Source organism: Chaetodon auriga, chromosome 15 (genome assembly GCF_051107435.1).
Source record: "Chaetodon auriga isolate fChaAug3 chromosome 15, fChaAug3.hap1, whole genome shotgun sequence".
In the NCBI taxonomy this organism is placed as follows: domain Eukaryota; kingdom Metazoa; phylum Chordata; class Actinopteri; order Chaetodontiformes; family Chaetodontidae; genus Chaetodon; species Chaetodon auriga.
Genome location: NC_135088.1, coordinates 17,354,568 through 17,366,640, shown reverse-complemented (window position 1 = coordinate 17,366,640; position 12,073 = coordinate 17,354,568). Strand labels below are relative to the sequence as shown.

The 12,073-nt window shown below is 43.5% G+C and overlaps 1 protein-coding gene across 1 annotated transcript; it reads right to left on the bottom strand.

Moving 5' to 3' along the window:
• Positions 1 to 490: 490 nt before the first annotated feature.
• On the bottom strand, positions 491 to 8,794 carry LOC143333200 (protocadherin-10-like). The gene is made up of 4 exons (XM_076751177.1): positions 6,144 to 8,794; positions 2,260 to 2,321; positions 1,991 to 2,103; positions 491 to 1,645 (listed from the first exon to the last, which is right to left on the bottom strand). The coding sequence occupies exons 1-4, from the start codon at positions 8,673 to 8,675 to the stop codon at positions 1,374 to 1,376; spliced, it is 2,979 nt and encodes a 992-aa protein (XP_076607292.1). The 5' UTR covers positions 8,676 to 8,794; the 3' UTR covers positions 491 to 1,373.
• Positions 8,795 to 12,073: the final 3,279 nt, after the last annotated feature.

Here is a 12,073-nt window from a genome sequence, read left to right as displayed (position 1 = left end):
ATCTTCACAGAGCTCAAAATAAATCTGAAACTGGCCCTTGGCACTCAACTCTTTGAACATGAAGCAGCTCACTGAGCCAGCCAGGGCCAAGATTAACCCACTGGTCTGCAATAGCTCGGTCTGAGGCAATGGATCTTGAAGATTATTTCCAGAGTAGTAGTTTAAACCCTGCGTTTACTGACTGGAATGTCAAGAGAAAAGGTTAAATGGCACTCAGAGCCATAAGCCACAACACAATAATGATAACACCTTCTTGCTCCATACACACCAGGTCCATGTTGTAGAGTGAGGATCCTCCTAACTACGATGGGGCTCTTGCCCTCAACTTGTAGATGCAACGGACTTAGCTGGAATCACTATGTTTGATTCCATCTCTGCAGAGAACTGCGAAAAAATAGTTCGGTGTATCATCCAGCAATGGCAGGAACAAAAGTGTGGCTGTTCTGTCAAAAAAAAAAAAAAAAAAAAAAACAAAGACAAAAAAAAGCTACATGTTTGAGTACAGATTTAATGATACATATTAATATATACAGTACATAAACTGTACATAGGGTAATCATCTGTAAATATACAAATCCACCCAACGATAAATACAGATCTGGAATGCATATAACCAGTTACACCTGTACCATTGCCCTTCTCAGTGTTAACAATTCAATTTGATGTGTCAGTATAATGATTTAGTGCAGTAGACCAAAGAGTAAAATCCGTAACCACAAGTCTTACATGCTAATGGACACTTTATAGACTTGCGAACAAATGACCTGTCGTTAAATGCACAAAGTATGTTTGAATGATAGAAATTGAACTTCTAAACATCTGCAACTTCAGCCCAGCTTGATTACCCAACTGAGCATGTTGTGAAAAATAATGCCCTCAAAACCTCTTGTTGTTGAGTCCAGTAGTTACAGTTTATTCTTAAATATATGTCTTAAACGTGTTAGCTTTAGGTAGAAACCTCTACTTTGAAGATTGGAATGTTTCTTGCAAACAAAGAGACATTCAGCATTGCACTAAGTACAGCTGTTCCTATAAGACAAAAAGGTATGTCTACAGAAAAGTGACTGGTACATGGACAACCCTCATGAAACAGACTGTAAGCTGCTGAAATCATGAACCAATGTCTGCTACCTGGAGATCCCACTATGACTCAAGACACACTTCACTGATTTTATTTGTAGTTTATTTCAGTATTTACAAAAATAAAAGTATTCTTGTGCTAAGGAGTGTTATTATATTCCACTGGAAAGGGAGAAACATAGTCTATCAACCTCCAAGAGTAATACTTCCACTGGAAAAGCAGTTTAAAGTTATTAATGGATCTAGTTAATGGCATCTACGTCATACACAGATTATACAATACAGCTGGTGTATCATTTGAAGATGGCATTGCTTATGAGACCATCGTCTCTGTCAAAAGACTGTTCGTAGTGTGAGATGAATCTCTTTTTCTTTCCAAAAGTAGAAAAAGTGTTGTACACATCCAGTTCTCCTCTGGATGCCAGCTTCAGAGTGCTGGAGTCAGACGCGGTGCCTGGTATGTATACATTGTGCTGGTAGTCTGGTGGCTCAGAATGAGGCTGAGTGTACTTTGGAGCCCATGAGTAGTTGGGCGCTGTTCCTTCTTGAAGAGACATCTTGCAGTCTATAAAAATGCACATAAATTACAGTTTGTATCAGAAGATTATTTCTGCAAAGCACCCATATTTACATACAGTATACCCCATCTGAATAAGGCTGCTTTAAAGGCATCTTCTTAATTTCAGCCTTTTTGCAAAAAAGCACAACACTTCTCGCAGGGACTTAAGTAATCCTCATGTTGATGCATTAAAATCCCCCACCAGTTTTAGGGCCTGGTATTATCTGCTTCTCAGTTTACCATTTTATATTTCAGACTAAATCCTGAGGAGCAGACACAGGGAGAACCCCCACACCACCACCTTCTTTCATGTGAACAATAATAAGCCCAAATTGCACAGTTGCCACCCACCATTCATATGGTTTCCCCAGGTCCAGTAGTGTGGTGCCACAGAGCAGGAAAACCCATCAGCTTCGTATTTCTGTTGACGAGAAAGGGTGCCCTCCATATTTGCTGAACTATACCTGAAGGAATAAAGAGACAGCACTAGTAAGTTGTGTGTGTGTGTGTGTGTGTGTGTGTGTGTGTGTGTGTGTGTGTGTGTGTGTGAGAGAGAGAGAGAGAGAGAGAGAGAGAGAGAGAGAGAGAGAGAGAGAGAGAGGGTGATCAATTGTATTCACCTCTTATATGCCGAGTTGCGTTGGTTCTTGGTCCAGGTCCAATCCCTGTTTGAATACTTAAGCTGCTCAGTCGAAACATTAAAAGGAAAAAGGAAAAAGAAAAAAACCGACAGCTTAGTGACCCGCTCAAGTAGATCAACTGCATTGCATTTATGTCTATATGCACATGTACAGTATACATACACATACATATACAGTATAATGGCATCAGATATGGGAAATAATGTAGAGTCCAAGTTAATAAGTTCAAGACAAGAGTCTCAAAAAGTCAGGTTTTAGTGGGCCAGCAGGAAACCTTGTGGAGGAATACTTTATTAAGTTTACTCCATTAAAAAACATACCCTCTGCCTCATCCTAGCCAGGAGTTATCTCTCTCTGTCTATCTGTCTGATTACAGAAGTGGGATCAGGTGTGCAGGTGTTGGGTGGTAAGCTGCTCATCATCTCCAATCTTCCCTGTTTTAAAAACACTGCTTCGACTCCACCAAGCCGCCAGATCATAGACTCAGCTACATGGTTAGTGTCGTTGCAGTGTTACAAATCTCTATGTTAGTTAAGCGCTCGCAAATTATCATTGCTCTGTACCTGCAGCCTCCCTGGTCTGACTCCTGCCTCTTAGCACTGTGACCTCCCCTTACTTCTCTCACCGGTTTATCTTTCACTGAAAGCCTCTCATGCAGAAGCAACCGGGCTTTCAACTCTCTTGTGTTCCCACTGCAGCGTGGTTTTATTCCATCCTCCACATGGTTTCAAACCCCACTGAGAGAGTTTTGACTGCCTCATTTGTTGACTTGCTAAGATTTTGCTGATTTGGTGATTTTTCCTTGATGTTTCTACTTTTCCTATGGATTAGTGGGCTACCTAGGTTTCTTTTTTTGCCTGTTTTAATTGTGTTTACTGCTGAAACACAGTGCAGCGATGGCCAATGGAATTTAGGGGAAAGGATACCTTGTGCATTGGTATGAGTTGCCGTGGGGCAAGACCAAGCATTGCTCACTTGACGCTCTTCATCTCGCCTTGCCCCACACACCCAGTAGAAGAGCCAGCTCACCAGAAGTGTTTCTCCCCTTCACCTTCAGCTCCATGTGTCCCTCTTGTGGCAATTCCAGTCATTACCTCTTTCTGCACTTTGAGGAGCCAATGAAAGTTTCAATGACGGTAATGTGGTCTGGCAAATGGAGACAGAAACTGAGACCCTGGCTTCACAACCATAATCCTCACATTGACTGGACTGTGAATAAAATAATCTCTAGAAGCATATTTTGCCATGATAACTGTTTGCATTCTACTCGAGGTCCGGCGTTCTCTCAGCTGCAGCCCCTGCCAGAGTGTCCTGACCTCAACAACAGGTTTACCTTACCCTCCATGTTCAGTAAACATCATGCCCTGTCTCTTCTGCCTCACCATCCCTACGAGTGTGCCATTTACCTCCAACCTGGGGCTCCCCGTCCCAACAGTTGGCTCTCCTGCATCTCTCAAAAGGAGCATGAAGACATGGAGAAGTACAACCAGGATCCCCTGCAGCCAAGATAATTCATGCCCTCTCTTGGTGGATATTGACTTCTTTTTTGTTGGCAAGAAGGATGGTACTCTCAGACCCTGCATTGACTTCCCAGCTATAGTAGCACCACAGTTAAGAACAAACACCCACTGCCTTTAATCAGCTCTGCTTTTTCCAAACTGGACCTGCACAATGCCTACCACCCCGACATACTACCCCTCAGACAGTTTGAATACCTGGTAATGCTTTTTGGTTTAACTAATGCTCCTGCTGTGTTCTCTGCACTTGTGAATGATGTCCTCTGTAATATGCATGAGCAGAACATGTGTCTGGTCCTTGTGAATGCAGAGCAACATGAATTTCATGTTTCCTCTGCAGCATTATTGCACAGGGAGAGGTACAGATTGACTCCACCAAAGTATCAGCAGTGACAGAATGGGCAGCATCTACCAATTGCAAGATGCTGCAATGTTTCCTGGGGTTTGCCAATTTCCATAAAAGATTTCTAAGGGACTACAGTTGCCTCGCTGCGCCTCTCACCTCCACCACCTTCTGCTGGACCTTGACATGGATGCTTTGGTACTGGAGTAGGTACTGTTCACAGTGTGCTGCAACTGATCATAAATTCCATCCTTGGGTCTTTTTCTTTCACAGAGCATGGCAACTGGGAGTTCCTGTCCATTAAACTGGTCTTGAAGGAGTGGCGCCATGTGCATGGAGGAGGCAGACCAGCTTTTTGTCGTGTGGATAGACCAAAAAAATCTCTCCTACACCCAAGAAGCTTAGTAAGTGAGCTCCAGGCAAGCCAAGTGGGCTCTGTATTTTGGAGGATTTAATTTCACACTAACTTACCGCCCAGATTCCTGTAACATCAGGCCTGATGCCCTGTCATGTCAGTTTTCCACTGAGGGGACCAATTCTGATCCTGAGTCCATCCTGCTGCCCACCTGCTTCGTTGAAGCAGTCACCAGGGACATTGAGTTGCTGGTAAAATGGGCTTTGAACCAAGAGACCAACAGGCGGACACAGGTCATCATTTTTTTGTCCCCCAAATCTGTTTGCTCTCTGGTCCTCCAGTGGGCCCACTCGTCCCAGCTCACCTGTCATCCCAGACTCAACTGGACCCTTGCCTTTCTACGCCAGTGGTTCTGATGGCCAACCATGGAGGCAGACACACTTTCTCTGCCTGTTCAGTGTGCACTCTAAATAACTTTTTCCAACTCTGCTTACTTTCTTGCCCTGTCCTGCCCTCTCTGCTAGGGGACTGCTGACCTAGTTGAACACATTTTCCACTTCCATGGATTACCCACAGACATAATTTCAGACAGAGGATCGCGGTTCACCTCACACTTTTGTTCGGCCCTGGGAGCCACTACCAGCCTTTCCTCTGGGTACCATCCTCAGACCAGCGGCCAAACAGAAAGAACTAATCAGGAGATGGAGGCCACGCTCTGCTGCAGCAAGTCTTCCCTCGCCATTTTATCTGCCTCGCCTGGCTCAGTCAACAACTCACAGCTCAGCCTCTGCTCTCCTCTGGCAAAGTGACTCTGCTGCCCACAGAAAGTTTTATTTCAGTGTTAATTCCTCGTTGCACCCACTCCCTGCCTCTGCCTCTATGTTCTGCACTTGGGATCATGCAATTAGTCCTGCATAACACAAATTACATAATAGGCTCTCTAATGCAACATTATAATGACAAAAATGTAACAACTCCCCAAACACTGCGAAATTAGTGACTAATCTGCTTATTTGATGACTGTGAGGTTTAATGTTAGTGGATATACTGATGCTGTTAACAAGAACATAAAAACAGCAAGATCAAGAGACCATCAAGTCTGTGATAAAAATGTAAATGTCAATTATCCCAGCAAAATCTTTCATGTCTGTGTCACACACTTCAACACACTGTGGTAATTTGCATTGACTGCAGGGCAGGTAGGCACAACATGTAGGTTTGCTGGGGTTATATTTGCAAAGGATTACATGCATAAAACATGGAAATGGCAAAATATTCAGACCTTGTTAGTTTTTAACCTATAGACAGCAAAGCAGGGAGGAAGTAGTTGCAACAGATCTGTTATTAGTCTAATTATTGTTCACACATTAAATTGTTAACATTTTACAGTTTAACAATCCTCCATACAAAACTGTTTTTATAACGTAAATTAACATAAATTAATCAGTATCTTGTATCTGTATCTTGTTAGAGCGTCCCCTAGTGTGTCAAATGCATTGTGACATTTGCCCCTGCAACCTTTCTGTCATTTCTAATTGATGTGAAGAGCAGGGCGACTAGTTAGACATGAGTGAGTGGATATAGTTTTGAAATACTCCTGAAGTGATGGTAAGAGAAATAACCCTTCTGCTATATTTTCACATATTACCTCGTTTGGGGTAGCTGCTCTGTTGTTGGCCAGTTCATTTCGGTCCAGTGCGCTCCACCCAGAAGTCAGGTAATCAGTGCTCTTGGCATTATTCTGTTCAACTGACATTACCGGACTGCAAGGCTTGAGGAACATGAAGTCACTTTTGGACGATTCCGGTGTCAAACACATTTTGTAACAATAGACCTGAGGAAGTGCGCCGCTGCCGTTTGCCTCCGCGCAGCCGGACGCGCCTGTGGACATCCGAACATTCAAGTTAGACTTTTTGAACACCTCTGTAGTGGTGGATGTTTCGGAGCGAGAGCAGCAGCCGCAGCAGCACCCGCTGATGGAGGGGAAGCTGGACTCTCTGCTGGACGCTCTGCCCTTCAGTTTCCGCACTGCAACCAGGACGATAATAGCCACCAGGAACGTGAAGGAGATTGCGCCCAGGGACACGATTAAGTACAGGGTAAAGTTGGAGCTGTGATGCGGGCGTAGTGACAGGTCACCCAAATCGGGCTGCGAATCTGGCAGGCTGTCAACCACTGACAGAATGATGGAAACTGTGGCCGAGAGGGGTGGCTGACCATTGTCCTTCACAAGAATGACCAGTCTGTGCCTCGTGGGATCTTTCTCCACTAACTGGCGTATTGTCCTGATTTCGCCTGTGTACAGAGCAATGCTGAACAAGCTCGGGTCTGTTGCTTGGAGCATTTGATAGAAAAGACGCGAGTTTTGACCTGCGTCTGCGTCCACCGCTCTGATTTTGGTGACAAGGTGACCGGCGTCGACTGATCTGGGCACCGCTTCGCTGGGTGCCGTGCCGTTTTGCGGAACTGGTGACACAATGACGGGTGCATTGTCGTTCTGGTCCAAAATGAAGATATTCACTGAAACGTTGTTGTTCAGGGGCGGAAAACCAGCGTCTTGAGCTTGAACTGTTATCTGAAAGTTTTTAAGTTGCTCGTGGTCAAAGGATCTCAGTGCGTAAATGTTCCCGTTGTCTGAGTTTATGGACACGTATGTGGACACAGGCATTCCCTGTATGTCCCCTTCCAGTATAGAGTAGGAGAGGTAAGCATTTTGACCATAGTCTGGATCCAGTGCAGTCACCGAGCAAATGGATGCTCCCGGCGCGTTATTCTCAGTTAAATACACAGTATAGGAGGGCTGTTTGAAGTGAGGCGCGTTGTCATTCACATCAGACACTTGGACCAAAATAGTTTTCCTAGTGAATAAAGGCGGAGAGCCCATATCTCGGGCGGTAAGGGTGATGTTGTACTCTGCGATTGTCTCTCTGTCCAGAAAATCACATGTTACTAATGTGTAGTAGTTCTTAAAAGATGAGTGGAGTTGGAATGGGACGTGATGGGGGATCTCACAGTCCACATTCCCGTTTTCACCCGAGTCTTTGTCCATGACGCTGATGACGGCTATCACCGTTCCCGGGGGCGCGTCCTCCTGCACAGGTGTGGACACTGATGTCAAGATCACTTCTGGGAGGTTGTCATTTTTATCCAACACGTTCACCAGCACTTTGCAGTGAACTGCTACAGCAGAGGGGCCTTTGTCTTTAGCCTGAATATAAATTTCATGCATCCTGGCTTTTTCATAATCTATCACTCCCTTGACTTTGATTTCCCCCGTGCGCGAGTCTACGCTGAAAAGCTGGCGCACTTTGATGGGAGCGTGGCCGCTGAATGAATAGGTAATATCAGCGTTGGGACCCTCATCTAAATCGGACGCATTGAGTTTTATGACTACTGTGCCTTTAGGTGCGTTTTCAGCAAGCCTCACTCTGTAAAACGACTGATCAAACACAGGCGCGTTATCATTTGCATCCAGAACTGTGATATCAATTTGCGCAGTGCCGGATCTCTCCGGCGCGCCCCCGTCCACCGCGGTTAGGACCATTTGATGCGCACTTTGCTGCTCTCTGTCCAGTGGATTTTGCAAGACTAGTTCGGCAAATTTACTGCCATCACTGCGCGTTTGTATATCCAAAAGGAAATGCTCATTGACACTCAGCAAATAAGTGCGGAGCGAGTTTGATCCGACGTCCAAGTCCTGTGCGCTCTCAAGTGGGAAACGGGATCCTGGCGCAGCGGACTCCGATATGTCCAGATTAAACTCGGTCCACGGGAAACTAGGAGAGTTATCGTTCACGTCCAGAATTTCCATCTCCACCCTGTACAACTCCAGAGGGTTTTCTATGACCACTTGCAAGTGAAAAGAACAGGACAAACTCTGCTCGCATAGTTCTTCACGATCTATTCTTTCATTGACAAATAAAACTCCATTTTCTAAATTTACCTCCACATATTGCTTCTTGGCACCTGAGACTATCCGGAATCTGCGCACAGAGAGCTTGTCCAAATCCAAGCCCAGGTCCTCTGCAATGTTGCCAACAAAAGCTCCATGCTCCAGTTCCTCGGGGATTGAGTATCGAATCTGTCCACAGACTGCATCCAAGAAACAAGTGAACAACGCAAAATGGCACACTACATGCCATCTCCCATGTAGTCTTTTCTTCGCCCCTTGTGTGTCCATCTGTAGGCTGGAGTGATGCCGCAACTCACACCAAAGACAGTGTCTGTAGTGCACTCATACAAGATGATTAAGGTAGAACTGTGCAAAATACAGTGTGGTTAAAAACTTGACATTGGTGGGACTGGAACAGCGACTGTCTGCCTGAGAGAAAGGAGAGGAGAGAGAAAGGGATGTGCAAGGGCTAGCCTATCTCAGATTAGTGTGCGTTTTGTGTGTCTCTCTGTGTGTGCGTGTTTATTATTGGCCCTACTGTTCCAATACGGGGGAAAACGACATCTGCTCGGATAATCTTTCCTGCCTACTAGCCCGATCAAATTCATGTCACAGTCTCTAGGCTTTGACCGCAGGTCAAACGTCCTTGATTCAATTCCTTCCGAGCATTTTCATCATTTTGAACTGATACAGTTTAGCATAATCGGATCTAAACAAACCTTCCTGCAGCATATTCAGTCTGACGCACAAAACCCTTGAAAAGTTACAGTTGTAGACTTTTAATTCTTAATAATACAGTTACTTTTATTTTTTAGAAATCTTTTACTTCATGAATTATTACTATTATAGTTAACCCTGTAACTGTTATTATTATTATTACTATTATTATTACAGTACTCAATAGTAAAAATTGAATAGAATTTTCCCTCTAGAAGGTTTGAGTGAAATTATTCAATGAGAATCTGAACTGGAACTGTGGAAGGAAATCAATGATCCATTAATGTTTGTTATATGTTATTAAAAGATGAGAGAATTTCAGTTGAACCTTTCGGAAATTACAGAAAAGGGAGAGAGGAGGCATCGACTCAAACCAGCTTTAAAGACCTTACCTAATGAAATAAGAATGATAGCAATCCTTCAGAAGAATACAGGGACTGTATTATTAAAAAAGAAAGTCCATATTTTTAGGATAGAAGCAGTTACTATAAAAGGACTGTGAAGTCTCTATAGAGGAATGTTATAGCCACTCTCTGTACAATATGGGTTTGAAGTCTGTAAATTATAAAACTGTCCTCAGGAAGCGCCTCAAATTCCCAGACAGTATCCTGGCAGGGACTGCTCTTGTTTAAAACAGTTTTTTTCCCCCAGCATATTTCAGTGTATTAATACTCAAATAGAGCAGTTGTATCTGTTTACCATCCACCTTAATGCATGCTCCACCCGTTTGCTCTGAAAAACCCAGTTCCCCTGGTTAAAAACTGAAAACACAATCTGTCTGCAGGAATGAAGCTGCAGCAGATGGTGAGGTTTTCCATGGGCTCATGCTCTTTTTAATTAATGGAATGGAGATTAGAGGGCATTTTCCCTGGATCATTAGTGAACAGAGGAATTAAGACATTTTGTGAGGAATAATCCCAGGGCTATCCATGTGATGCACATGTGGTTTTCTCTCGGTGGTCATACTGACCTGCTTTTCACAGCCTAAGTGCATGGCATCACTTACGCACTGCAGAAACTAAGTAGCTGGGATAAGGGGACACAACCACCACATTTAGGGATCAAAAATACAAAAGAGATTATCTCTCTGTCACTCTCCCTCTCTCGCACACACACATGCACACCAACACACACTCGCTCCCACTCTGTCCCTCTCTCCCTCCCTCTTTCTCTCACTCAAGGGCAAAAGTAGAATATCAAACCCTTTGTCTTTAACTACTTTTCCAGCTTTAAAACTGTAGGATTAGAACAGGTTAGCCTATATTCTGCAGCTTTTAACACTTAAGCGGTTTTAGTTGGACGGTGTTGTGCATTCTGCCCAAATGGAAAACTGTCTGTCATGTAACATGTCCTGAGTGCAACTAATTATTTTGAATTCTATTTAACCTCTTGTGAAACATTACAGATGCTCTGCACCACCTGGTATGAAGAGCCAACAGCAAGGACTTTCCACATGGCTGACTGCTATGGTTCTGAGGGAAAATTGCATCTATTTAATTGTCTTTCCACAGAGAATACACATGCAACTTGTATGTTTCTGTTATAGTAATGACAGATATGCTATGGGAAAGAGGTGCTCAAAAGCGACATGAAATGGGAATTGTTACACACAGTGTGATTTTGTGACTAAGATCCTGCCCTTGTGTGGGAGTGTGTGGGTGGGTCAGAGAGAAATTGATGGTTTGAGTTTATCAAATACACTCAAATAACAGAACAAATAACATTACTAGAAAAATGGATTTTGGCTCCGATTTGGGTCTTCCATTTGTAAACATAGATTTTCATTAATAAATTAAGCAATTCAATAGTCTGCAAAAAATCCATTTGGATATTACCTCATGCGCATGGCTGATTGTGTTTATTATTAAAGTCTTTGTTGCACCACAAAAAAAAATGTTGCTCTCTTCTCCCTCAGAGTACAGGCAAATCAGTGAAAGGAAGGAATTAGAGGAGATGAGATGTAAAGTCCTTTTTTCTCCTCATTTGATTTTTACAGAAATAGTTATGGAGCCTGTATGTTAATATTCATCATCATATTAGTATTATGTTCACAGCCATTATAACCAACGTCAAACTCAGATTTTATCAATGCTGCTTAGAAACTCGCTTTACAGCGTTGTGTGAATCTACCCTTCTCCCCAGCCCCTGTATGTTTAGCGGCACACACGGTTCAGTGTGTTTGTTGAAACTTGACATGAATTTTGGAGGAAAGAGGGACAGTTGAGAGCAGAGTTGTTGTTGCAGTTGTCACACAGGGACCTCCTGACACCGATAGTTGGCTGACAAAGCTTCTGGAATCATCAACACTAAATTCTTGTCTGGGAGATGCAGAGCCACAGGAAAGTGAAAGGCAGAGCCAGTGAACAGAACCAGCTTCTCTCTCTTTTTTCCACCTACAAATTGATGTGTGCATGAGGCAACCGCCACCTCGCTGAACAGTGACAGTCTGACATGTTGTTTCCATGGCATCAGCGGCAAACATGTCATGCATGCAGTTCACAGAAGGGAGATGACACTAACATATGGGAATAGCGTGCTTTCTTTTGGCATGTCCCAATTCTAAACAGATAGTCCTCTTTCAAAACTATCTTAAAAACTACATTAGGCACAAAGGCTTTTTAAGTTTTAACTGATGGCTTTATTAATGATAAAGAAATAAGGTTTATAGCTGTTAACAGCTCTTTAATTCGTGAGGAAGACCTTTCAAATGGACTGTTTGACCATTCACATTCTGGAAAAAGTGAGAAACCTGTGAGCCTTGATTGAATACTACAGAATAGATGGGTTAAAATGTTACCCTTTATTAATGATTTCACAACATTTATCACCGAGTGCTCATGTTTTTTTCACATTTCAAATTTTACATGCCCCATAACTATCTACTCTGACCTTATCTGGTCCAAATGCGAGTAGTTTCTGCTCAGAAGCAATCCAGCAATGCCTACATGCACACATCACCAGCAGACAGA